This window comes from Theropithecus gelada, chromosome 12 (genome assembly GCF_003255815.1).
Source record: "Theropithecus gelada isolate Dixy chromosome 12, Tgel_1.0, whole genome shotgun sequence".
NCBI lineage: Eukaryota > Metazoa > Chordata > Mammalia > Primates > Cercopithecidae > Theropithecus > Theropithecus gelada.
Window position 1 is genome coordinate 82,232,659 of NC_037680.1, and position 25,961 is coordinate 82,258,619.

At 39.0% G+C, this 25,961-nt stretch overlaps 1 protein-coding gene across 4 annotated transcripts in view; it reads left to right on the top strand.

Annotated features, from left to right (window-relative positions):
- PARD3B (par-3 family cell polarity regulator beta) overlaps positions 1–25,961 on the top strand; it is a 1,097,854-nt gene that overhangs the window by 961,584 nt on the left and 110,309 nt on the right. For all 4 annotated transcript variants that reach the window (XM_025404986.1, XM_025404990.1, XM_025404989.1 and 1 more), the window contains one exon: positions 11,461–11,596. In XM_025404986.1, coding sequence (XP_025260771.1) covers positions 11,461–11,596 — 136 coding nt within the window. The remainder of the gene's footprint in view (positions 1–11,460; positions 11,597–25,961) is intronic.

The window sequence follows — 25,961 nt, forward strand, 5'->3', positions numbered from 1 at the left end:
AAAAAAAAGCGGGGGTTGCAATACTAGTCTCTGATAAAACAGACTTTAAACCATCAAAGATCAAAAGAGACAAAGAAGGCCATTACATAATGGTAAAGGGATCAATTCAACAGGAAGAGCTAACTATCCTAAATATATATGCACCCAATACAGGAGCACCCAGATTCATAAAGCAAGTCCTTAGAGACTTACAAAGAGACTTAGACTCCCATACAATAATAATGGGAGACTTCAACACTCCATTGTCAACATTAGACAGATCAACGAGACAGAAAGTTAACAAGGATATCCAGGAATTGAACTCATCTCTGCAGCAAGCAGACCTAATAGACATCTATAGAACTCTCCACCCCAAATCAACAGAATATACATTCTTCTCAGCACCACATCGTACTTATTCCAAAATTGACCACGTAATTGGAAGTAAAGCACTCCTCAGCAAATGTACAAGAACAGAAATTATAACAAACTGTCTCTCAGACCACAGTGCAATCAAACTAGAACTCAGGACTAAGAAACTCAATCAAAACCGCTCAACTACATGGAAACTGAACAACCTGCTCCTGAATGACTACTGGGTACATAACGAAATGAAGGCAGAAATAAAGATGTTCTTTGAAACCAATGAGAACAAAGATACAACATACCAGAATCTCTGGGACACATTTAAAGCAGTGTGTAGAGGGAAATTTATAGCACTAAATGCCCACAAGAGAAAGCAGGAAAGATCTAAAATTGACACTCTAACATCGCAATTAAAAGAACTAGAGAAGCAAGAGCAAACACATTCGAAAGCTAGCAGAAGGCTAGAAATAACTAAGATCAGAGCAGAACTGAAGGAGATAGAGACACAAAAAACCCTCCAAAAAATCAATGAATCCAGGAGTTGGTTTTTTGAAAAGATCAACAAAATTGACAGACCACTAGCAAGACTAATAAAGAAGAAAAGAGAGAAGAATCAAATCGACGCAATTAAAAATGAAAAAGGGGATATCACCACCGACCCCACAGAAATACAAACTACCATCAGAGAATACTATAAACACCTCTACGCAAATAAACTGGAAAATCTAGAAGAAATGGATAATTTCCTGGACACTTACACTCTTCCAAGACTAAACCAGGAAGAAGTTGAATCCCTGAATAGACCAATAGCAGGCTCTGAAATTGAGGCAACAATTAATAGCCTACCAACCAAAAAAAGTCCAGGACCAGATGGATTCACAGCTGAATTCTACCAGAGGTACAAGGAGGAGTTGGTACCATTCCTTCTGAAACTATTCCAATCAATAGAAAAAGAGGGAATCCTCCCTAACTCATTTTATGAGGCCAACATCATCCTGATACCAAAGCCTGGCAGAGATACAACAAAAAAAGAGAATTTTAGACCAATATCCCTGATGAACATCGATGCAAAAATCCTCAATAAAATACTGGCAAACCGGATTCAGCAACACATCAAAAAGCTTATCCACCATGATCAAGTGGGCTTCATCCCTGGGATGCAAGGCTGGTTCAACATTCGCAAATCAATAAACATAATCCAGCATATAAACAGAACCAAAGACAGGAACCACATGATTATTTCAATAGATGCAGAAAAGGCTTTTGACAAAATTCAACAGCCCTTCATGCTAAAAACGCTCAATAAATTCGGTATTGATGGAACGTACCTCAAAATAATAAGAGCTATTTATGACAAACCCACAGCCAATATCATACTGAATGGGCAAAAACTGGAAAAATTCCCTTTGAAAACTGGCACAAGACAGGGATGCCCTCTCTCACCACTCCTATTCAACATAGTGTTGGAAGTTCTGGCTAGGGCAATCAGGCAAGAGAAAGAAATCAAGGGTATTCAGTTAGGAAAAGAAGAAGTCAAATTGTCCCTGTTTGCAGATGACATGATTGTATATTTAGAAAACCCCATTGTCTCAGCCCAAAATCTCCTTAAGCTGATAAGCAACTTCAGCAAAGTCTCAGGATACAAAATTAATGTGCAAAAATCACAAGCATTCTTATACACTAGTAACAGACAAACAGAGAGCCAAATCATGAATGAACTTCCATTCACAATTGCTTCAAAGAGAATCAAATACCTAGGAATCCAACTTACAAGGGATGTAAAGGACCTCTTCAAGGAGAACTACAAACCACTGCTCAGTGAAATAAAAGAGGACACAAACAAATGGAAGAACATACCATGCTCATGGATAGGAAGAATCAATATCGTGAAAATGGCCATACTGCCCAAGGTAATTTATAGATTCAATGCCATCCCCATCAAGCTACCAATGAGTTTCTTCACAGAATTGGAAAAAACTGCTTTAAAGTTCATATGGAACCAAAAAAGAGCCCGCATCTCCAAGACAATCCTAAGTCAAAAGAACAAAGCTGGAGGCATCACGCTACCTGACTTCAAACTATACTACAAGGCTACAGTAACCAAAACAGCATGGTACTGGTACCAAAACAGAGATATAGACCAATGGAACAGAACAGAGTCCGCAGAAATAATACCACACATCTACAGCCATCTGATCTTTGACAAACCTGAGAGAAACAAGAAATGGGGAAAGGATTCCCTATTTAATAAATGGTGCTGGGAAAATTGGCTAGCCATAAGTAGAAAGCTGAAACTGGATCCTTTCCTTACTCCTTATACGAAAATTAATTCAAGATGGATTAGAGACTTAAATGTTAGACCTAATACCATAAAAATCCTAGAGGAAAATCTAGGTAGTACCATTCAGGACATAGGCATGGGCAAAGACTTCATGTCTAAAACACCAAAAGCAACGGCAGCAAAAGCCAAAATTGACAAATGGGATCTCATTAAACTAAAGAGCTTCTGCACAGCAAAAGAAACTACCATCAGAGTGAACAGGCAACCTACAGAATGGGAGAACATTTTTGCAATCTACTCATCTGACAAAGGGCTAATATCCAGAACCTACAAAGAACTCCAACAAATTTACAAGAAAAAAACAAACAACCCCATCAAAAAGTGGGCAAAGGATATGAATAGACATTTCTCAAAAGAAGACATTCATACAGCCAACAAACACATGAAAAAATGCTCATCATCACTGGCCATCAGAGAAATGCAAATCAAAACCACAATGAGATACCATCTCACACCAGTTAGAATGGCGATCATTCAAAAGTCAGGAAACAACAGGTGCTGGAGAGGATGTGGAGAAATAGGAACACTTTTACACTGTTGGTGGGATTGTAAACTAGTTCAACCATTATGGAAAACAGTATGGCGATTCCTCAAGGATCTAGAACTAGATGTACCATATGACCCAGCCATCCCATTACTGGGTATATACCCAAAGGATTATAAATTATGCTGCTATAAAGACACATGCACACGTATGTTTATTGCAGCACTATTCACAATAGCAAAGACTTGGAATCAACCCAAATGTCCATCAGTGACAGACTGGATTAAGAAAATGTGGCATATATACACCATGGAATACTATGCAGCCATAAAAAAGGATGAGTTTGTGTCCTTTGTAGGGACATGGATGCAGCTGGAATCCATCATTCTTAGCAAACTATCACAAGAACAGAAAACCAAACACCGCATGTTCTCACTCATAGGTGGGAACTGAACAATGAGATCACTTGGACTCGGGAAGGGGAACATCACACACCGGGGCCTATCATGGGGAGGGGGGCGGGGGGAGGGATTGCATTGGGAGTTATACCTGATGTAAATGACGAGTTGATGGGTGCAGCACACCAACAAGGCACAAGTATACATATGTAACAAACCTGCACGTTATGCACATGTACCCTACAACTTACAGTATAATAATAATAAATAAATTTAAAAAAAAAAAAAAAAAAAGAAATAAAAGCAGATTTTACATTTGGAAAGTTTGTGTTGTCTGTTTAATATTATTCACCCTTTCTCTAAATTCATTATTCTTAATATAGAATATTATAGGCAATTATAGTAAACAAGAGCCCTTAATTTAGAGTAATTGTTTTCATCAACAAGATAACTTAAATCTGGTGGAAATTAAATGTCCATATAAGCAAAGACATATTCTTATTATTTGGGGGGGAATTTTTGGCAAAAATAATTTGAAATGAGGGCTACCTTCTTTAATAGTGACAGTAAATTTGGCGATAAATTAGAAAGAAGTATCCCCAAAGTTGTCCATGGATAGTCAGCTATCAGTCCTAAAATTTCACCAGACTAGACAGTGAAAAATCCTATTTGTCAATGCACCTTTGAAAAAATAGAGATTCTTTATAAGAAATGGGAACAGTGGGAAAGCAGAGGATTTACACAATCATAACTTTACCTGGATATTTACACTGGATAATTTTCAGAGCTGCTCTAAACTAAAATATCATTTGAAGAATGCTATGGAATTAAAAAACAATTATTTATTATTAAATTAGTATATATGGGCACACTATATAAATGTATTTTCATTATGGGATGTTAAATCTGGAGAGTATGAGTGTAAGTGGTATTGGAGGTATAGTTTCTTTAAATCTTAAATGCTCTTCAATTAAGAATCCTAAGTGCATGTATGAGAGTCTCTCAAAATTTTATTTGACAGAAATCTTTATCGCCAACTGAAAATAAATAATACTTGTGTCCATGACTATCTGTCTTCAGCTGAATATTCTCTTCCAGAATCTTTTCTTGGGATTTGAGGAAAATTAGCAAAATAAGAGTGCATATAGCCCATTAGATTTTATGATAGTTATGTTATTGAGAGTGCGAATGCCATAGAATCTCAGGTGTTTTAGAAGCTCTGTTCCCACCATGGGGAAAAAAAAAAAAACTGCCCTGTTTTCTAAGGCAGAACTATGGTATTGTTAAATTTTAAGTTTAAAAATAAAGCTAGGATGATTTTTAGCCTCTTACATGCCAAAAGACAAAAACAAACAACCCTCCCCCCGGGGAAGAAGTCAGGAAAATAATAGTATCTTGGCGTTCTTAAAGGGCACCAAGGTGTTTTTCTTTATTCCATGTCTTTAAACCCTTTTTGAGAAAACCATTGAAATTCCACCCTTTTGTAACTATACAAAAATTAACACCATATTTATATAATTAACAATCTTAAAGGAAGCATCAAAATAATGTTTTACAGTAACTTCATAAAAAAAATTAAAGAATCTATCAAACACTAAACTCAAAAACTCTCTCTATCCCACTTGACTGTTGTTGACGCACATACATCCAATTTAAAGGGTTTTATTCAGAGAGTTCGTAGGGATTATCACCTCCAGATAGGAATACTTCTGTTAAAGTTCCAGGCTATAAAAGCCATTTCTTTTCTTTTTTTTCTTTTTTTTTTTTTTTTTTTTTTGGAGACAGAGTCTTGCTCTGTTGCCCAGGCTGGAGTGCAGTGGCATGATCTCAGCTCACGGCAGCCTCCACCTCCTGAGTTCAAGTGATTCTCCTGCCTCAGCCTCCCTACTAACTGAAATTACAGGTGCATGCCACCAAACCAGCTAATTTTTTTTGTATTTTTAGTAGAGATGGGTTTTCGCCATGTTGACCAGGTTAGCCTTGAACTCCTGACCTCAGGTGATCCGCCCACCTCAGCCTCCCAAGTGCTGGGATTACAGGCATAAGCCACCTCACCCGACCTTATAAAGACCATTTCTTAACTGCATCATCAAATCTGGACACCAGGCTGGTACCCACAAATAAGGGCGGTGCTCACCAAAGGCCAACACCTCTCCTTCAAAATGAAGAGCTACATCTTGAGGCTGTATGAAAACAACACGAAAACAAAAATAGCTGTTTGAAATCAGCTATATACAACTGAGTCCTGGTTAGGATGCATGTATTTATGTAGATGCCCACTTATACATGTGTAATCACAGATAATTCACAAGTCCCACAGCGGCCAGGGTTTGGTGGTAGTGACCACCTCCTTCTCATTCAGTGAGTGGTGAACTTCCCCAGCAGTTCTGTCTGCCTCTCAGTCCTGGTCCTGATCCAGAGTGCGTCTTTCATGTAGGATCTTTGTCATATGTTGATTCTCTTTTGCACCCTATTCAGTTTTATACCAGCTCTCTACATAAGCCTGTTAGCGATATAATATTAATTGCCCAGAAATCTCAGCCTGCAGTGGCTCCAAAATCATTTTTTAATGAATATGGACTTCATTGCATGTATTTCTATTACTTTGGTTACTTCTATTTCTATTTTTATTGCAAAGAGCTGTGCAAATAAAAGAATATCAAAAGGTACAGCTATAAATGTGCTCTGCTAAATTCCCTCTGCCTTGAAATGCCTGTGAACTGCAGCCACAAAATGCCTGCTGCATTTTAATGCTTTCCTTGCGAGGCAACATGATATAGTAGAAATAGCACTGGTTGGGAGTCACACAAATCTCCTGGCCCACCATTCACCAGTTGTGTTACTTAACGTCTCTGAGCCTCAGTGTGCTCGTGTGTAAAATGTCAACAACAATGTCATCTTCACAGATTTGACTGAGGCTTAAATGAGATGAGGTATATAAAGCACAAATATTGTCTTTAGGACATCACAGGAGCTCGATAAATGTTAATTTTTTTTAGCCTGCAGCAGTCATGGGAGGAGATGAAGGCATGCACAGATGAACACTCATTTTTAAAAGTACTATAGTTGAGGTCATTTTAAACTGGGAAGAATAAGGCTAGATTCCAAATGCCTTAGTGTGATGTTTATGACATGTGGGAATTTGTTGCTGTAGGTGGCTATGAAGAAAATAACATGGTTTCTGAAATCCATGTTAAGTTCTGTCCAGCTCTAAAGTGTTATAAGAAGGGCCTGTTTAATGATATATCTGCCTTTAAAGGCATAAGCAATATAATTTATTTTTAAAATCATTACAATATACATCGTGTTGTTATACTGCTTGAATTAATTTAACATAAAATTCCAGCACATCAAAAGTGTAAGATTGTCATTGATCACCTATATAGGGATACAACTGTAATAGAAACTTTTTGTAAGGATGGCCGGGGCTTTACTTCATTTAGTGAATAAATAATACGGAAAGCCTAATTTTTAAACTAACAATGTGGAGATGAGGTTATTGACACTTTTACTAGGTTTACATGGTTTCAATAGTATTTGAGTTACATCATGATCTGATGTCACTTCTGAAGCTATTTCTAGAATCTGTACTGCTAAATTCCATAAACAAGGAATATAGAACAAATGACATGTAAATAGGGAAGGAAAATGGGAATCCTCAGAAAGTAAATCCTGTAGGCTAGCCTTCACTTCCATTCTTGTTCAGTATCTTGCTAGAGGACCCAGTCTCTAAAACATAGATGAAGGAAGGGAAGTAGGTTGGAAGACAGTAAGCCGTAGTGGAAGAGCAGTCTTTGAAGTCAGACAACACTTGTTAATCGTCTATTTGCTAGGAGCTTCATATTGTTCATCTTTATTGAGCAGAATAATAAATCCATCAATATTTTTTGAGGTCTTGAGATATTGATACCACCTGTTACACAGGAATTGTAAATAAACTCATGTACCAATTCCTATAGATTAGTAGTGGCTTTCTGAAGTTCTAGGCTAAAAGAATTCTGAGAATTCTTTCCCAATTATAACATTGGGAAAGAATGCTGTAATTGATTCGTGATGTCTGCTGTGGACAGAGAGTGGAGTAAGTAAAAGTATATATAGATATATTTGCTATATAAGTGTTCTATAAATTATAACTATTATGATGATTGCCGCTTTCACAAAGGTGTTTGTATGTCCCTCTAAAAATTGCTAAGTTTCTACATCTTCAGTGCAACATAGAGTCAATTAATTGCTTTGGTTATAATAGTGGTATATATTATTTTTATTAATTTGGTGGTAAGCGTATGTGTACTATCTGCTGAGAAGAGCTACAAATCAGAAATTGGCATTTGCTATCCCTAATCTTACCACCTGAAATACGTATTTGGGAAAAGTCTGATACCATTTCTAAAAGTAGAATGAGGGTTGAGAGGAAAAAAGCAGAGATGATATTGAGACGTAGTCCCAGGTTATCACAAAAGGTTTGCACAGTGTTCCATATTTTTAAAAAATATTCACACAAGGGAGAAGATACAGCATATTTTGCACTTAGATGGTCCATGACCTTCTGTGCTGTTTTCCTGTTTTTTCTCTTGGGCCAAATTTCTTTTCTGGGTAAATAGTCGTGTTCCTGTCAGCCACAGGGGACTTTCTGAATCCTGAACAACTGATTTTGTATTCCTGCCCCATTCCCTTATTTGAGAACAGCAATCTGATCAAACCCATATTTTTAAATTTATGTATTTATAGGCATATGGAAGAATAGTTTACAGTTTCAGTAAAAATTTTTTCCACCACAAATGGAAGAAAAGTGTGTTTTTAAAAAACAGTGCTTTATCAGTTTCTTTTTTTTTCTTTATTACTGATGACTTCATTCTACTTGAATTCAAGGCTTCAGTTTCTTTGGGGTAAACTAATAGATTATGTATGCGATGTTTGCACCACGTTGATTGAACTCATCTGGTGAGTTTGAACGCAGCTCATGAATTTCCATAATCGACAGAAGCCTGTGCATTGGATACAGACACCATGGTCATCTCGTATTACTCAAGAGCTAGGGAAGCTGTTCAACATAGACTGTGCTGCTTTTCCTGCCTGCCCATGGTTCAGAAAAACTTATCAAGACTTTTAATTTGTTCTTACTATATTTTTCAAGTGCTCAAAGAAAACTATTTTTAAGTATAGTAAAGAAAGAGAATTAGAACTATTATGAGAGTTTTAACATACATATTGAAAAAAAAGAAAGGTACGTGATTCCCAAGGGTTTGTCTGTTTTGAACGAAAGGCATCAGCTGCTGAGTGTCTGTAGAGCACCCAGGAAGCCCAGAACCCTGTGCAAACTGTCAGGGAGCAGCCACAAGGCAGAAGTACCTCATCCAGTTTGCAATTAACTTACCATCTAGTTTGAGAACAGTGCTTTTCCTGCAAAAGGTGTTTACTCACCACTTTTTATTAATATAATTTACAAGCATAGTTCTAAAATATTTTTTTTAAATAGATGACCTCCTTCTGTTGCTTTTAGATACCTCATATTATCAGATATCTCATTTAAACTTAGAACCCAACTGTAATATTTAGGGATCTTGGCCGGGCGCGGTGGCTCAAGCCTGTAATCCCAGCACTTTGGGAGGCCGAGACGGGCGGATCACGAGGTCAGCAGATGGAGACCATCCTGGCTAACACAGTGAAACCCTGTCTCTACTAAAAAAATACAAAAAAAAACTAGCCGGGCGAGGTGGCGGGCGCCTGTACTCCCAGCTACTCGGGAGGTTGAGGCAGGAGAATGGCGCAAACCCGGGAGGCGGAGCTTGCAGTGAGCTGAGATCCGGCCACTGCACTCCAGCCTGGGCGACAGAGCGAGACTCCGTCTCAAGAAAAAAAAAAAAAAAAATATTTAGGGATCTTTTTGACATGCAAAGCTCTTCACACTGGGGTTCTACCTACCTTTCCAGGCCTCATGTGTCCCTCTTTTTCTTGACCCTCCTATATTTCTTTAAAATATTGACACAAGGGAGAAGATACAGCATGTTTTGCACTTAGTTCATGACTTTCTGGATTTTTTCCTGTATTATTCCCTAAATGCTACAGTCGCAATTCTCACATACCCATGAAACGTGTCATGATGTTACAATTGAGTTAAAGTACCAAAATTTGTAAGTGATATGCTTCTGTCATTATTAGAGTAAATTCAAAATACCCCTAAGCTATGGCCGGGTGTGATGGCTCATGCCCATAATCCTAGCACTTTGGGAGGCCGAGTCAAGCAGATCACTTGAGGTCAGGAGTACTAGACCAGCCTGGCCAACATGGTGAAACCTCATCTCTACTAAAAATACACATATACACACACACAAAGAGTTTGCCGGGCGTGGTGGCAGGTGCCTGTAATCCCAGCTATTTTGGATGCTGAGACAGGAGAATCGCTTGAATCCAGGAGGCAGAGGTTGCAGTGAGCTGAGATCAAGCCACTGCACTCTAGCCTGGGTGACAGAGTGAGACTCTGACTAAAAAAAAAAAGAAAAAAAAGTTAAACCAAAGTCACCAGAACTCACTTTTATTCAAATTTGCTTTGTAAATGAGAGCGGAAAGGGAACATGCGCCATACACCTGGTATGTGTGTAAGGCAGGACAAAAGAAGTTGAGGACCACTGCTTATCCAAACCGATCAACTTGCATGTCTCTAAAGCAAGATGCTTTCTCATCGCTTTACTTTGCACTCACTGCCTCCCCTCTACCTGGAATATCCTCATCTCACTTGTCTAGCTGTTGAGCACCTTTGTGTCCTTCAAGGCTCAGCTGAAGTGTCACCTCCTCCATGGAGCCTTCTGTGATTTTCTTCAATGGCCCCGCTCTCACCTTGTCAAAGTTTAAGCACTCTGCATTCCCATGACCCCAGTGCAAATCTCTGTAAGAGCACCAGTCCTAATGGACTATAGTCTTCTGTATCCCTCTCTGTCCCCTACCTCCCAGACTATTTGTTTTTGCAGGTAAGGACTGTGAAGTGTTCCTTTTTCCATTCCCAGATTTTAACGTGAGGTCTGGTGCAGTGGGGCACTCAGTTATGCCTCAAATGAACCAAATAAGTAGAATGACTGTTCAGATCTGCCTGTCATTCTTTTGCTCCCTAGCCCTGTATAATATCATGTGATATTGGTTCCACTAAAATAACCACAATAACCTAATCTAAGCTCCAAGGGAACTGCTAGCCGAGCAGTTTGGGGTTGGGCAGATGAGTTACTGGAAAAGCTATAATTCCTAAGAGGAAGTACTGGCTAAAGTACAGAGAGAAGAACCCTGGATAAGCACATTCTACTCTACACCAACTTCCCCCACCTTGTTTTAAAAAACACTTTTTTACTGTTGGTTGTTTGTTTGTTTACTATTACCTTTTTTACACATACCCTAACTGTACCCAGATATGGACATGTATCCCATCCCCACCCCCGACTCCCACAATTCATGAGCCTCAGGGAAGTGAATGCTGGCATATGCCAACCCTGTCTCATATCCAGCCTTCGGGTCAAACAACTGGAGCTTTATCCCAAATCAGCAACACTTACTGAGAAAATGAGATATCCACATTAACATGTGACAAAACTCTGTGTGTGTGATTGTAAGAAAAAAGCGGTGAGTCTTTTAATTGCTCTAAAAGGTCAGGACTCTATCTTACCTTCTCATTCAAAAGGCATTTGTTAATCCCAAGTCAGACATTTGACCCTTGGAACTAAAGGTAGGCATGTAAAGACCACTTTTTGTTCACATTTATGACTGATTTCACCATTTTCCTGGCATATTTGAATTACATTATTGAATCTTCCAAATTTGGATGTCAACTCCTTTAACAAGAAGATCCAAAAGTGACTTCAAGGATGATGTACACTGTGTGACTCTGATTATTTCTCTGTATCCTGTAGTGGCCGTCCCACAGGTGGAAGCACTGACCGTATCCAGAAGTTGCGGAAAGAGTATTATCAGGCTCGGAGGGAAGGTTTCCCTTTATATGAAGACAGCGAAGGAAGAGCAAGGCCGTCTGAGTATGACCTTCTCTGGGTAAGCTCATGCATGATTTCAATCACTGAATTCATCTTTTCTAAGAATGTTTAGAGCAGAAGAACACGGTCAAGACTGTTCTGTACATATCGATTATATTTAGGTTTCTTGGGCTTCGTAGATAGGAACATTACCCAAACCACAGGCGTATTCTCCCACCGAAACTGTTTATGGAAATCAAACCCCGTGAATGTGCAGTAGTTCATTCTGATTGCTCTCATACTTCCTGTTATATGCCAACTGATTTGGGGGAGGCATAAGTTAGCTACTTTAAAGAGGACAAGGGATCTGGGTCACCATCTACTGAGCTTTGATTCTTGCAACACAAGCCATCTCTCCTTTGGAAGATGGGGATTAGAAGTAAATTTCAAAAGGGTTATTGTCAGACATGTCAGTTGTTTGTTGATTGGATCTGAGGACTTCACATTCTGCTGATCTTACCGGCATGCTAGGATGGATTCGTTTTGTAATAAGGGCAGTTTTTGTATTAGAGGATTCTTTTTGCTAAATCCTTTGACATTCGGGGAACAGAAAAGAATATAGTGACCGCTGAAGAAAAACTCACTGGGTTTTTTCAGGGTGGCACGATTCCCTCTCTTGTTATTTTTAAGAAGCAAGTCTGTGCCTACACAATGCACTTAACTCTTGAGCATCCACAAAAATGCCCAGGAAGAGGGTGCTTAGAATTGCATGAAATGTGCTCATCAGATACATAGAACAGTGCCTGACATAGAGCTGGGCTCAGTAATTGTTAGTTCTTGTTACTGGCATTATTATCAGAGCAGAGCTGAACATGGTAATAGCAGTGTCCTTGCTAGGGTTCAGTTCTCACTCACCCTCTAATGATTTCTGCCTTGTACTACACCTTATAGTGCTGCTCTGAGAACCAGGTAGGGGACTCTGTTATCCGTGGTGCCCATGAAAGACACCGGCTCCTTGGAAAGGCAAACCTATTAAGGCAGGTTTCCTTTCCTGAGTTTCACACTCATGTTTATGCTCATAAGGTCAGGGTGGGGAGAATAGAGACTGACGACTGAGCTGATTCCCTCTAGTTCTTCTATCTGTGTGGGGGGCCTGTCATGCGTGCATCTCTACACTAGGATGTGAAAATCAGCGTCAGGATCCACCACTGTTGGGCAGAGCAACTGAAACTCCTCAGCCCAGAAGATTGCACGTGTATAATGGAGTTTCAAAACACTAATCAGAAGTGCACAGTGCAGATGGGCGATCTCAAGCCAAGTGGCTTCAGCCTCTTGGGAGAGAGGCAGTCTGAGAGACTATGGATCAGAACAAACAGCTATTTATTGGTTGTATTACAGATGTTAGGATTAAACAGAGTGACACCCAGAGTGATGGGAAAACTTGTCTGTTAGCTTCTCTGTAGCAGAAGAGAAAGATTTCCACAGAATAACAGATTAGATAACAATTCAGTTTCAAACTTGATCAAGATCGATTTACTGCCTCTGACAAGAGACGTGAGCTACTTGTTAGGTAAGGCTCAGCTCCCTCGATAAGCCAAACAAGCAGTAAAATAAAGGAAAGTCATTTCCACTGTACCCAAAACAGAACACCATGTCCAGTGCATTGAAAAGTGCTCTATCTCAAAACCACTGTGAATTCCTATGAGCAAAATAAGACAAATAATTTTAGACAAAGTAGTCCTGGTTGTTTTGACCTTATTTTATATGATTTCCTTACATCAAGCTGAAAGGATGAAGGTGCTTAACTTTCATGAGACTTGAAGTTTCCTCTGACCCTCACCAAACCTGAGCTAGATAACTGGACCCTTGGGTGCTCCCTTTTTTAGTGATTCTATTTTTACGCCAAGTAAACGTGTAACCAGACCATCTAGTGAGTAAAGACGTATCTCTAGCTTAATTTGTGGTTCCCATGCTCCGGTGTGTTGAGCTCTGCCAAAAGTGACTGATTTTATGTTTCCCAGACAATTGGGGTCTGAGGCTTCCCAAAGGGATGCTTGGGAAATGCACTGCCATAAAAGATGAGTGTTCTTTGTTACTGCCTGAGATACTCCAAGCCAGGGATTAGAATCTCAGCATCCTTTCCTCTCCTCTCCCCACGCCAAGGAAAAACACTAGTGTCTTTTGTTCAGCGTAGGCCTGAGAAATTATACTGGTGTCTTGCCACTTTTGGAGAGATCTAGGAAAGCAAGTTTAGAAAGTTAACATTTCATTCCTGTCAGGCGGCCAGACCCAACAAAGCAGCTTTTATGAGATTGTGGTTCCTAGAAAGGCAGGTCTTCAGCATCACCACCAGGGCACTTGCTAAAATCAGACCACAGTCACACGAAGGGGAAGACTTGGGGCCAGGAGAGACCCCCAAGGGATGCGTCAGGTTGTCATCAAGGATTCTGATCCACAATTCTAAAAATAGGACATTGACTTCAATCCCTTGAGTAAACACTAAAGCAGTCCAACTTCTCTAACAAAACCACTGTGTGGACCAGCATCATCAGAAATATTGTTATGAACTTAGAACTTCCCCAAGTCCAGAGCCTCTGGTTGAGAGGCCTGATGGGTGTTTACTGGAGTCATTCTGTACTGGGGAACTTCTGAACTATCGAGAAGGAAATTACAAAGATAAGTTACCTAACAACTACTTGTAAACTCATTTAAAAATAGGCCAGCAAGAATGAAAGTATGCTCACAAAAGTCTTCAAGGCCAAAATAATGAGAATAATCCGTTGAAAGTTTATTAGGGTCTATGAATATTTTTAAATATATATGTAAATATATATGACTAATACTTTTTCTTTGGCTGGCCCTGGGCTTTCTAGATCTTCGCAGACCAAATTGTATGTAGTTCTCTACCAGTATTGCACCTGCCCAGTGGCCTGGAGTCTAAGATTTCTCTTACTCCTCCCTTGGGTTCTCACTTACTTTCATACCTGTCTTCTCTCCCCTCTTCCTTCTCCTTTATCCCCTCCCCTCTCCCCTCTCTCCTCTCCCCTGACTCCTATTACATTTTAACAAATATTTGCTAAATCTTAGTGTAGACCAGGTGCTGGTAATAAGAATATGACATTACTTCTACCTTGGAGAAACTCTGGATCTAGCCAGGAATAGATCTAAGCCCAAACAAAATAGAACAATAATTTATGTGATAAATGCTATAGTATAGAGAAGTATTAGCTTCTATATGTACTAAGAGAGAGTAGTTAATTCTGTTGGAGGTGCATAGTTGGAGACAGAGTGCTGGGAAAACTATAGGGACATTTTGGGAATTGTCTCAGCTGACATACTTTCTTCTTTTATTCTCAAATTTGTTGGATTTTTTTTTCCCTTTTCCAAGAGATCTCCTGATGTATTCACTTTGTTTTAAAATAAATGAATACACACAGACTGTAAGGTTTGTAAATATGAACTTGAGACCTTAAAATCTTTTCAACTGCTCTGTTTTGTAATTGTTTTCCCATCTTACTCTGAAAAGCTGTAAAGAACAAGTTGAAAAAATTTCAGTGGCTGCAAGTGAAACAGTCTGGTGAGTTTTTATAGGCCCAATTAAGTAAGCAAGATATACTAGCTGTGAAGTGTTAATATTTGCCAGAAGAAAACATAATACCTGTTATCTGCTGGTATTTTATTTTTTATAAAACTTAAGATAGTCTTCTGACAACGGGCTGATTTTTTCTTAGCAGATAAAGCTGCTCTGCTTATTTAACAGCAGCATGAATATCCTGTAAATAATTCTAGCAATGAGATGCCTCTGAAGTTTTCTAAAAATATTAGTGCCTTTATTGTTGTCTTTTTCAAGAGCTGAATAGCAGTATCATTATCCCCCCACCCAACCTTTTTTTTTTTTTTTTTAATACTTTAAGTTCTAGGGTACATGTGCACAACGTGCAGGTTTGTTACATATGTATACATAAACCATGTTGGTGTGCTGCACCCATTAACTCATCATTTACATTAAGTATATCTCCTAATGCTATCCCTCCCCCCTCCCCCCTCCCCACAGTAGGACCCGGTGTGTGATGTTCCCCTTCCTGTGTTCAAGTGTTCTCATTGTTCAGTTCCCACCTATGAGTGAGAACATGTGGTATTTGGTTTTCTGTTCTTGCGATAGTTTGCTGAGAATGATGGTTTCCAGCTGCATCCGTGTCCCTACAAAGGACACAAACTCATCCTTTTTTTATGGCTGCATAGTAGTCCATGGTGTATATGTGCCACATTTTCTTAATCCAGTCTGTCACTGATGGACATTTGGGTTGATTCCAAGTCTCTGCTATTGTGAATAGTGCCGCAATAAACATACGTGTGCATGTGTCTTTATAGCAGCATGACTTATAATCCTTTGGGTATATCCCCAGTAATGGGATGGCTGGGTCAAATGGTATTTCAAGTTCTAGATCCCTGAGGAATCGCCACACTGTTTTCCACAGTGGTTGAACTAGTTTACAGTCCCACCAACAGTGTAAAAGTGTTCCTATTTCTCCACATCCTCTCCAGCACCTGTTGTTTCCTGATTTTTTAATGATTGCCATTCTAACTGGTGTGAGATGACATCTCATTGTGGTTTTGATTTGCATTTCTCTGATGGTGAGTGATGATGAGCATTTTTTCATGTGTCTGTTGGCTGTATGAATGTCTTCTTTTGGGAAGTGTGTGTTCATATCCTTTGCCCACTTTTTGTTGGGGTTGTTTGTTTTTTTCTTGTAAATTTGTTTGAGTTCTTTGTAGGTTCTGGATATTAGCCCTTTGTCAGATGAGTAGATTGCAAAAATGTTCTCCCATTCTGTAGGTTGCCTGTTCACTCTGATGGTAGTTTCTTTCACTGTGCAGAGGCTCTTTAGTTTAATTAGATCCCATTTGTCAATTTTGGCTTTTGTTGCCATTGCTTTTGGTGTTTTAGACATGAAGTCCTTGCCCATGCCTATGTCCTGAATGGTATTACCTAGGTTTTCTTCTAGGGTTTTTATGGTTTTAGGTCTAATATTTAAGTCTCTAATCCATCTTGAATTAATTTTCATATAAGGAGTAAGGAAAGGATCCAGTTTCAGCTTTCTACTTATGGCTAGCCAATTTTCCCAGCACCATTTATTAAATAGGGAATCCTTTCCTCATTTCTTGTTTTTGTCAGGTTTGTCAACCACCCAACCTTTTAAAAAAAAAATTCTTTGGCTAAATTAGAAGAAAGTTTATTTATAAAAGAGGTTTGTAGACACATGGTTGGGAAGGGAGTACATTTGTTTATATATAGAAAAAAAAAGTGGGAGTTAAAGCATCTTAAACTAGCACGATATACCTGTTGCCATTGTCATTAAAAACATGGTGCTTGCCAGGCATGGTGGCTTAAGCCTGTAACCCCAGCACTTTGGGAGGCCAAGGCGGGCAGATCTTGAGGTCAAAAGATTGAGACCAGCCTGGCCAACATGGTGAAACCCAGTCTCTCCTAAAAATACAAAAATTAGCTGGGTGTGGTGGTGCACACCTGTAGTCCTAGCTACTTGGGAGGCTGAGGCAGAAGAATCACTTGAACCCAGGAGGCGGAAGTTGCAGCAAGCCAAGATCACACCACTGCACTCCAGCCTGGTGACAGAGCGAGACTCCGTCTCAAAAAAAAACAAAAACAAACAAACAAAAATTGTGCTATATCTCTCTGGCACAGGGGATTGACTCAAGTAGATCATAGTTGGAACAATGAGATGGTTGGGTGAATAAATATAAACATCTGAAAGATTTGTTCACCCTATTGTGAAGATGGTCTAGAAGCCAACTTGAAGAAACGTACTTGACCGCTGATCTGGACAACGAGAGACAAATCCAATGAATTCCACACTTGGAGGAAAGAAAAAACACAATGGTGAGATCATGCTAACCATCTTAAGGAAAGGCTTAAAGATGGAATGTTCTATAGCCAAAGAAGTATAAAAGCCGTCAGAAGGTTTTTGGTAAACACCAGGAGAGAAGAGGATGAATGCCATCAATGGTCCAATACCAAAGTGGAGATTTCTATGTATTTTCCTTGTCTGCTCCTTAAAAGCATCTGATAAAAACTAAGTACATTGATGAACAATTCTAGCTTAGGCAATAGCTCTTATATTCCAAAGAACGGTGACCTAAATCAAACTAACCTGATTCTTAGCGGAAATTTTGTTGGCTTATTTAAAAGAAGTCCATAATCATATCCTGGCTTCAGGCAAAGCTGGATCCAGCTCCTGCAGGCAGCCCATTAGGAGTCTCTTTTTTCATCTCTCAGCTTTGCTATTCTCTCTGCAGGCGCCATTCTCAACAGGCTACCTGAGGTAGAAAAACAGCCATCTGCAGCTCCAACATAACAACTCTGTAGGAGGAGATAGTCTCTGTGTAGATCAGGAAACATCCTGAAGCTGATATTCAGCACAATGCTCAATAGCGCTGATTGACTCAGCCTGGATCACGTGTCCACTTCTGAACCAACCCTCATGGCCAGACAGGTGCAATATTCTTATAGACTAAAACTAGGCCATAAGACCACCCCTGGAACTAGACAGTGAAGTCAAGTCCACCCAGACTCCATAAATAAGGATAGGTGAAGAGAGAGTCCTCAAAGGAAAATCAAGGTGCTGTCAACAGGGAAAGGGAAAATAGATGGTAGGCACAATTACAAATTGTCTACGACAACTTTGAGTTCTAATAATGATACAAACTTTCTTCATCTTCTTAGATTTTTCAAGGAAAGAGAAAGAAAAGCCTTCCCTTTGTGTATTCTCATTTTTCTCATTAGAATAGATCTATTATCAAACTTAAATTTGCTGCCATTATTTGTTATGTAAAAGGAGAAAGAAAATTTTGTCTATTGGTTCAGTATCTTTCAACTATCCCAGGAACCCAGATGATGTCACTGAATTATTCATGAGAAATTGTCAGACCTCTGGAATTTATTTATATAGGCAAATGACATTTTAGTTCACCTCAGACCTGGCAGTTCACCCCAGGACGATCTGAGTACAGATCGTCTCAGCAATACTCTGGGGGACAAATCTGATCCCCAAAGGTTGTAGGGATAGTGAAGGCGGAGGGAACAGTTCACCCCAGGAGAAGCAGTAGAATTCTTTGAAAGGAGTAAAGTTGCTCTCTTTCTTTACATAGAGTTGCTCTATTTATATCTTCATGGATTATTGTCTTGTGACAAGCACATACTCTGTTCTTAAAACTTTTAAAAGGTGAGATGGGGTAAAGAATTAGAGCCATTAAATGTTTGTATCCAGGCCAGGCACAGTGGCTCATGCTTGTAATTTCAGGACTTTGGGAGGCCGAGGTGAGAGGATCACTTGAGCCCAAGAGTTCGAGACCAGCCCAGGCAACATAGTCAAACCTGTCTCTACAAAAATATACCAAAATTATTGGGGTATGGTGGCATGCATCTGCAATCCCAGCTACACGAGAGGCTGAGACAGGAGGACTGCTTGAGTCCAGGAGGTCGAGGCTGCAGAGATCCCTAAAAGAAAAAAAAGTATATATCTATAGACTGCTGCAGTTGCACTGCTGCCACACGATGGGCAATCCCTTCTCAGTTGATGAGGCTTCTTGAGCTCCATCCCAATGGTTCCCTCCCAATGGCTGAGTTTATCAACACATCTTTTGATTTCCAAAAACAGTAGAACTGAGGATTGGAAGCAATACCAAGGCAGAGAAAAAGAAGAGAGAAAACCACGTCTGTACAGTATGTGGGTTTTAGAAAGGCCTGAAGTTTTATTGAACTTGGTATGGGTAAAACATCAATGCCACTGGAAGAGTTGAGATTTTGCTCACTTAGATCTCAGCAGGTAGTAAAACAAAAAGGAAAAAAAAATCGACAAAAGAGGACAAAATAAACGGATTTTTTTTTTTTTTTTTTTTTTGGTTAGTGGCTTTGGCCCTTTTATATTTCAGTGTGTCTTTCGCAGGAATTTGTTGACATATAAGCTATATGGGAGAAGATCTGGACTATACAACATGTGAGTGAATGTCTAGCTTTTAAATATAGCAGAAATCATTTTTGAAAGGAAGCAACATGTTTACAGGGAGTCCCCAACATAGAAATAAACTGTGTTCCAGAAGTCCATTTAGAAGTTGGCAATTTAGAAGTAGGAATGGATTTTTCCCATAGGGAAAAAATATATATATTGTTTGTTAGAGTCCCAAACCAGTCTACAAAAACCCACTAAAAGCCAATAACCTTGTGCTAATCACAGAACAATAACCCTGAAGCAGAAACAGGGAGCTGTCTAAGCCAGGGAGGAATAGGAAACTTTCTTTCCCCCTCCCTTCTTTTCTGGACACAATTTTTTAGGATACTCTCTGTGCCTTTCCCATCTACTGGTCTTTAAGTCTGTTTCCCCAGGTTCCCTGACTCTTAATTCCCCTACCTCTGCATCATGGCACCCCCAGTTAAGCCCACTCCTCCCCTAAAGCGTTCAGGCATCTAGAGTTACTTCTCTGCCCCATCCCTCAACAAAGTTATCATTCTCAGTACAGATCGTCTCAGCAATACTCTGGGGGACAAAACTGATCCATAAAGGTTGTAGGGATAGTGAAGGCAGAGGGAGCAGGAGAGAGGCTAATGGAATGTACTCCCGGAACAGGAGTGTTGAGCTATTCCTGATGCTCTGTTGCTACTACACTAGCCGCTGGATTCTCCAGCACTTCTCTTTCCATGTATGGAGCCCAAGCTTCCACAGAGCTCCCTGTCTGACACTGCCTGTGGCCAGTGACCTGATCCTGAGAGTGGATCTGATTTCTCCAGCAAACTGGCCCTTTCTCCAGAGGAAGCCTTTTGTTTCTGGGTCTGCCCTCTGCAGCCCAAGGGCCAGTTACTACAACTAACATGGGCCATGATGCCTCAGCCCTGCTTGAAAATCTGCCCTGATAAGATAGCTCTTCTAAACTACTCCTGTCCACTCATCCTGTCTTTCGAAACACACAGATGTCTAGAGTTTTAGAACTAGTAATTTCGCAGATATGGGAAGCATTTTAGCACAGGAGACTCCGAAGCTAGGCTGCTTGAGTTCACATCCAGGCTGTACCCGTTACTCACTAGGTAAATTTGGGCAATTTATTTTACCTCTCTGTCTCCTTTAAAAGTGAGATAATAGTACTATCTCCTTGAAGTACTATGACACATACATGATTACATGTAAAGTATTTAGAATAGTGTCTAAACATGTAGGAAGTGTCAATAAACATGAGGAATTTTTAAATGGTACACTTATCAAGGTTATTTGAAGTAACACATTCAATTGGCCAGACAGCCCTTCTGTCGTAGTCATTATTGGAGCTCCTGCACCTCTTTGGTTATTCCAGAGCTCTCGGACATTATACAGCACACAAAGCCTTGAGGGTGGCCTTCACATCCTGCTCCCTCTGGTTACCACTGAGATGCCCAGAGTCACTTCAGGTGGTAACTGTCAAGCTCGGTCATCAGGCACTTTTAGCAAATTCCATTGGTCCAAAGGTCAATATCTATTTCCCTCTCTCCCACACGCATACTTTTCCTTCAAAAGTACATTCCTTTCATCCCTGACCCTGGGGGCACACCTAATCTCCTTAATGAGCTTATGCTAAAATCAAAGACCAGAAGACAGTTGACTTCTAGCAGCTTCTGCCTGCAGCTCTGCAAAAACCCTGAAGCAAAGAAATACCAGGGTCCAGTTAAGCCCTTAAAATAGGAGGGTGAGATACAAAGAGAATATATACAAATTATTTACTCAATAAATTATACTACCTCCAGATTGTTAATAAAAATGGCATCATTTACTCAGTGCTGACTCTACCTTATTTAAGCTATTCCATATACTAGCTCTGTGAGGTAGGTATCTTTAATCCAGTTTTATAGATGAGAAGACAAAGGTTCCAAGACCTTGCCTCATGGCCACACAATCATTAGCAAAGCTGATTTTCAAATCTCTACTGACTCCCGGTGAAAAGAGAAAGGAAAGCTCCTATTGCTGGTGTTGAGATACTTCTTAATATAAGATGTTTGAAAGAAAGAAGATGTGTGAATATTCATCCATAAGCACTATGAAAACTGTCTTCTACCTTTGTTGAACTACTCTTGAATTATCGCTCTTAATTTGTTTTTGAACCCAATAATATTGAACCAAAATCAAAGTGTGGTGTTATCAGTCCTCTTTCAAAGTCTAAATGAAATCATTCTTTTTATGCTGTAATGAAGTAAGTTACCCATCTCTGGCTCAAACCCAAACCTAAATAGCAAAAAGCAGAAAAAGAAAGTTCAGGAACACATGATTTTTCCATAGTATGTCAAAAAACCCTATGCTATACTTCCATTAAAGTGAAAAAAGAACTCTTTCTGCTTTTAATGAGCAATTAATTCCAGTTCAGGATGTCGAGTTTAGAATAGGTTAACTTCCCCCAAACCACAGCCGTTTGTATTGGATCATGGTTAAAACCTCAAATTCCAACTTCTACAATAATAACATTCTTTTCTTCTACTGCAATGGGAGAAATGACCATTTTATGTAACATAAGAAAAACTATAGCAGAAACCCCTATGAATTCCAGATTTCTTAAACTGTTCTCAAAGCTGTTTAAAATCAGTTGGGTACATTTTATTTTAGCAGTGCTTAAATGTTCTAAAATAAACTTTGGGTACTAAATTAAAAAATGAAGATGTCTGGAGTCAAAGATAGGAATATCTATCTAACTGGTATTTATAGTACATGTATCACTTAAATTTGACAACAATTAAAACTCCACGGAAGCCATGTTTGTGTTCAGATCCTGTGGCCTGGGATGTCCCCTCACACAGCATCCTGACTGTAACCAACCAATCAGGTCGCTACAGTGGCCATCTTGTTCTTTCAGTTTAAGGAAATTTTTGACCGACAGTCATTCTGAGATTTAACATCATTTGGTTCTTATTAAGTAGTAACTAGTTTGGTGTTGTGATGGGAAAAAGAAAATTCACAGGAAGCTTACCTCTGAAAGGAAGACAGAAAGCACACTTGGATCAAAGAAAACCCTAAAATGAGAATGGTCACTACAGTAGTATTGGAATTGCCATTCTCCACAAGAAAAATGACCACTTTTGAATGCAATTGTAATGACACATACTAAAGTCTATGACTTTCCAGCCCTCCTATGAATCTCATTAATGTCTTTGTATTTCATTCTGAGCCTTGAAATCACAGTGCTAAATTTTCGGAGTGTTTATGAAAGAGTACAAAAGTTGATACCACTGAATTTTAGCAAGGCTAACAGGAAAACTTGCCATTTATTTTAGTAAATGATCTAAGAAGAAGGGATATAATGTTGCTATTATAAACCATTGAGAAATAGTCTCTTTTCTACTTTCCAGATAAGGCTTTTGTGAAGCAGTGGAGTATTTAGGTTTTATCTCCATGAAGCTTTCTTCAAATGATCATTCCGTGTCATCTCTCACTCACAGACATAGCTCCATTCCCTAAACAGCAAAGTCAAAGTTGCACATGAGAGAAACTTATTTTCTGCAATTTTCCATTCCTTCGTTGGTTTTTTTCATTCAGTGAATACTCAGCAATTTATGAATGCCTAGGAAAGTGTACATTGAGCCTGACAATTGTATCATCAACACTTACCTACAAGGAAAGAAAACTTAATTGGGGTGTGTGCATAAAGATGTGTGATTTGAAGTTTCTCCTTTACAGAAACAGAAGGAAATGTTGTAGGAGAAAGACAACCCGCATCCTGACCTGATGTCTTTTCTTTAATGAACCTTCTAGCTCACTCTATAATATGAGATACCCCTAAACCATGTGGAGACACCTCCATTTTTCTCTTTTGTTTTCCCATCATCACTAATTGCCAGAGTCACAGACTGTTTCTGAAGAGCAAATTTATTTTAGTTTTAAGTTTTTATATCTATCATCTACTTTTTTTCCTTTTTTTTTTTTTTTTGTATGAACCAGGTTTCCTGTTTTCTGTGCAATTCCCTTTGCAGTAATTTCCCAGATTTAAATTGCCAGGCGTGCTTCGGCAGCAATGCACAATACGTGTATGTGGTTATAAGGGAATCAGAGACTCACATTTCAGAGGAGGAAATCGTGGTCTCACAATTAATGTGAATGATAGCAGGAAGGAATCTGTAAAGTAGTACTTGAATTGATGATTGGAGAAAAAAGAAAAAAAACACTGTGGGCTTTAGGAGGTTGTGGCTTTCGTGCAGTTCTAGAACTATTTTGCCTCTTCCCAATTTCAGAAAATGGATAACTTTCTCCTTTCTATGTAAGGATGTATATATATAAGGTTAAAAAGTCTGATCCCTAAATACATGATGATGCGGGGAGCAGACGACAGGCAAACAGGAAAGAACTGACATTTTTTATCAAGCATTCAAATCTTCCCCTTTGTTGATTCATAAGAAAATTTGAGTACCTTCCCATTTAGAAACTTAAGAGTTTCCTGGCTTTCTTACAGATTGTATCTCCAAAATAAGAAGAAAACTTGTTACTATCCTATCATCAATTAAGGAAAAGAATAGTCATTTTCACTTATGTTCTGTCACTTTGGCCCCAGGATTGGAGAACAGAATTTCAAAGTGTGTGGTTCCTTAGTCATACATTCATTTATTAATTAATGCGGTAGACCTTTACTCAGTGGCAACCTTGTGCCAGACATTTACTTGACTCTGAGGAATCAAAAGTGAATAAGGAGTTCATGTCTGCTGGGAAAGGCAGACAGGAAACATAATTTCAAATATAATGAGATATTTAGGAGTAGTTATGCAGGAAGAAATTGATAAGTGAATGCATAGGAAAGAGAGACTAACCAAGAATTAACGAGATAGATTTGCTTTTATCCCTGTGAAGTTTTCCCTTGTGTGTTCAGCCTTGCCTTTTGTCTGCATTTAGGGCTGTCTGCCTCCAAAGTAAGCTACTAAATCTAAACAATTGCCCTTTGTAATTTTGAAACAAATGTAAAGTGGCTTTTATCACGTTTCATGATGATACTTTTCTTTATGCCCAACCTCTCCTTTTGAGGATTTGAGCATTTCTGCATCATACTGTCCCAATTACCAACCAAGATCAGCCCTAGAGAAGTTTTTCTGTGTGTCGCAACTTATTCAATGATCATACCATCAATTAGTTGGTCACTCTTATCACTTCTAAATGATTTTGCATAGGATGTATCACAGGGCATGGCAGGTAGTAAAGATGGGTGTTGGTGTGGTTTTTGTTTCACATCCAATGTGGGAACACACACACTTACATTTGGTCATGATGTAAATTGTAAGTCTTCCTATGGCTTATGATTTTAGGAGGCTGAGAAACTCTGGTTTAGACTTTATGTTCCATATCTGCTTATTTACTATTTCCCTTATGAGAACCCACATGGTACTATTTCACATTAGGAACTAAAAATGTTTAAATAAACATTATTAATAAATCTTATCTGAAACACATAATGAATGGCACATAGTTTGCTTTTCTTGTTTATATCTGCGTATCAATATAGATAGATACATATGGATAGAAATATAAAGATAGAGACACAAGTTGCATATATTTCAATGAATTTTAGTTTAATAGTCAATGATTTATAAAACTCTTAAATAAACATGTTGAAAGAGGTTACAACTATAAAGTCAGAAATACGTGAATATACTTGGCATACTCCAGGCTTTCTTTATTCTCCTGAAAATTACTGTCTTTCTTTTATATTTAACACGTTTTTATGTTTCTATTATTTTTTCTTTCTTACAGTTCTATATATATTTTTTTTTACTTTAATTTTAGGTTTGAGGGTACATGCAAAGGTTAGTTACATAAGTAAACTCATGTCACAGGGGTTTGTTGGACAGATTATTTCATCACCCAGGAATTAAGCCCAGTACCCAATAATTTACCTTTTCTGCTCCTCTCCCTCCCCCGACCTTCCACCCTCAAATAGACCCCAGTGTCTCTTGTTTCTTCGTTTTCATAAGTGCTCATCATTTAGCTCCCACTTACAAGTGAGAACATACAGTACTTGGTTTTCTATTCCTGCATTAGTTTGTTGAGGATAATAGCCTCCAGCTCCATCCATGTTCACACAAAAGACATGATCTCATTCTTTTTTATGACTGCATAGTATTCCATGGTGTACATGTGCCACCTTTGCTTTATCCAGTCTGTTATTGGTGGAGATTTAGCTTGATTCCATGTCTTTACTATTGTGAATAGTGCTGCAGTAAACATTTGCTTGCACGTGTCTTTATGGTAGAATGATTTCTATTCCTTTGAGTATATACCCATAATGAGATTGTTGTTTCAAATGGTGGTTCTACTTTTAGCTCCTTGAGGAATCACCATACTGCTTTCCACAATGGTTGAACTAATTTACAGTCTTACCAACAGTGTATAGGTGTTCCCTTTTCTCCACAACTTTGCCAGCAATCTATTAGTTTT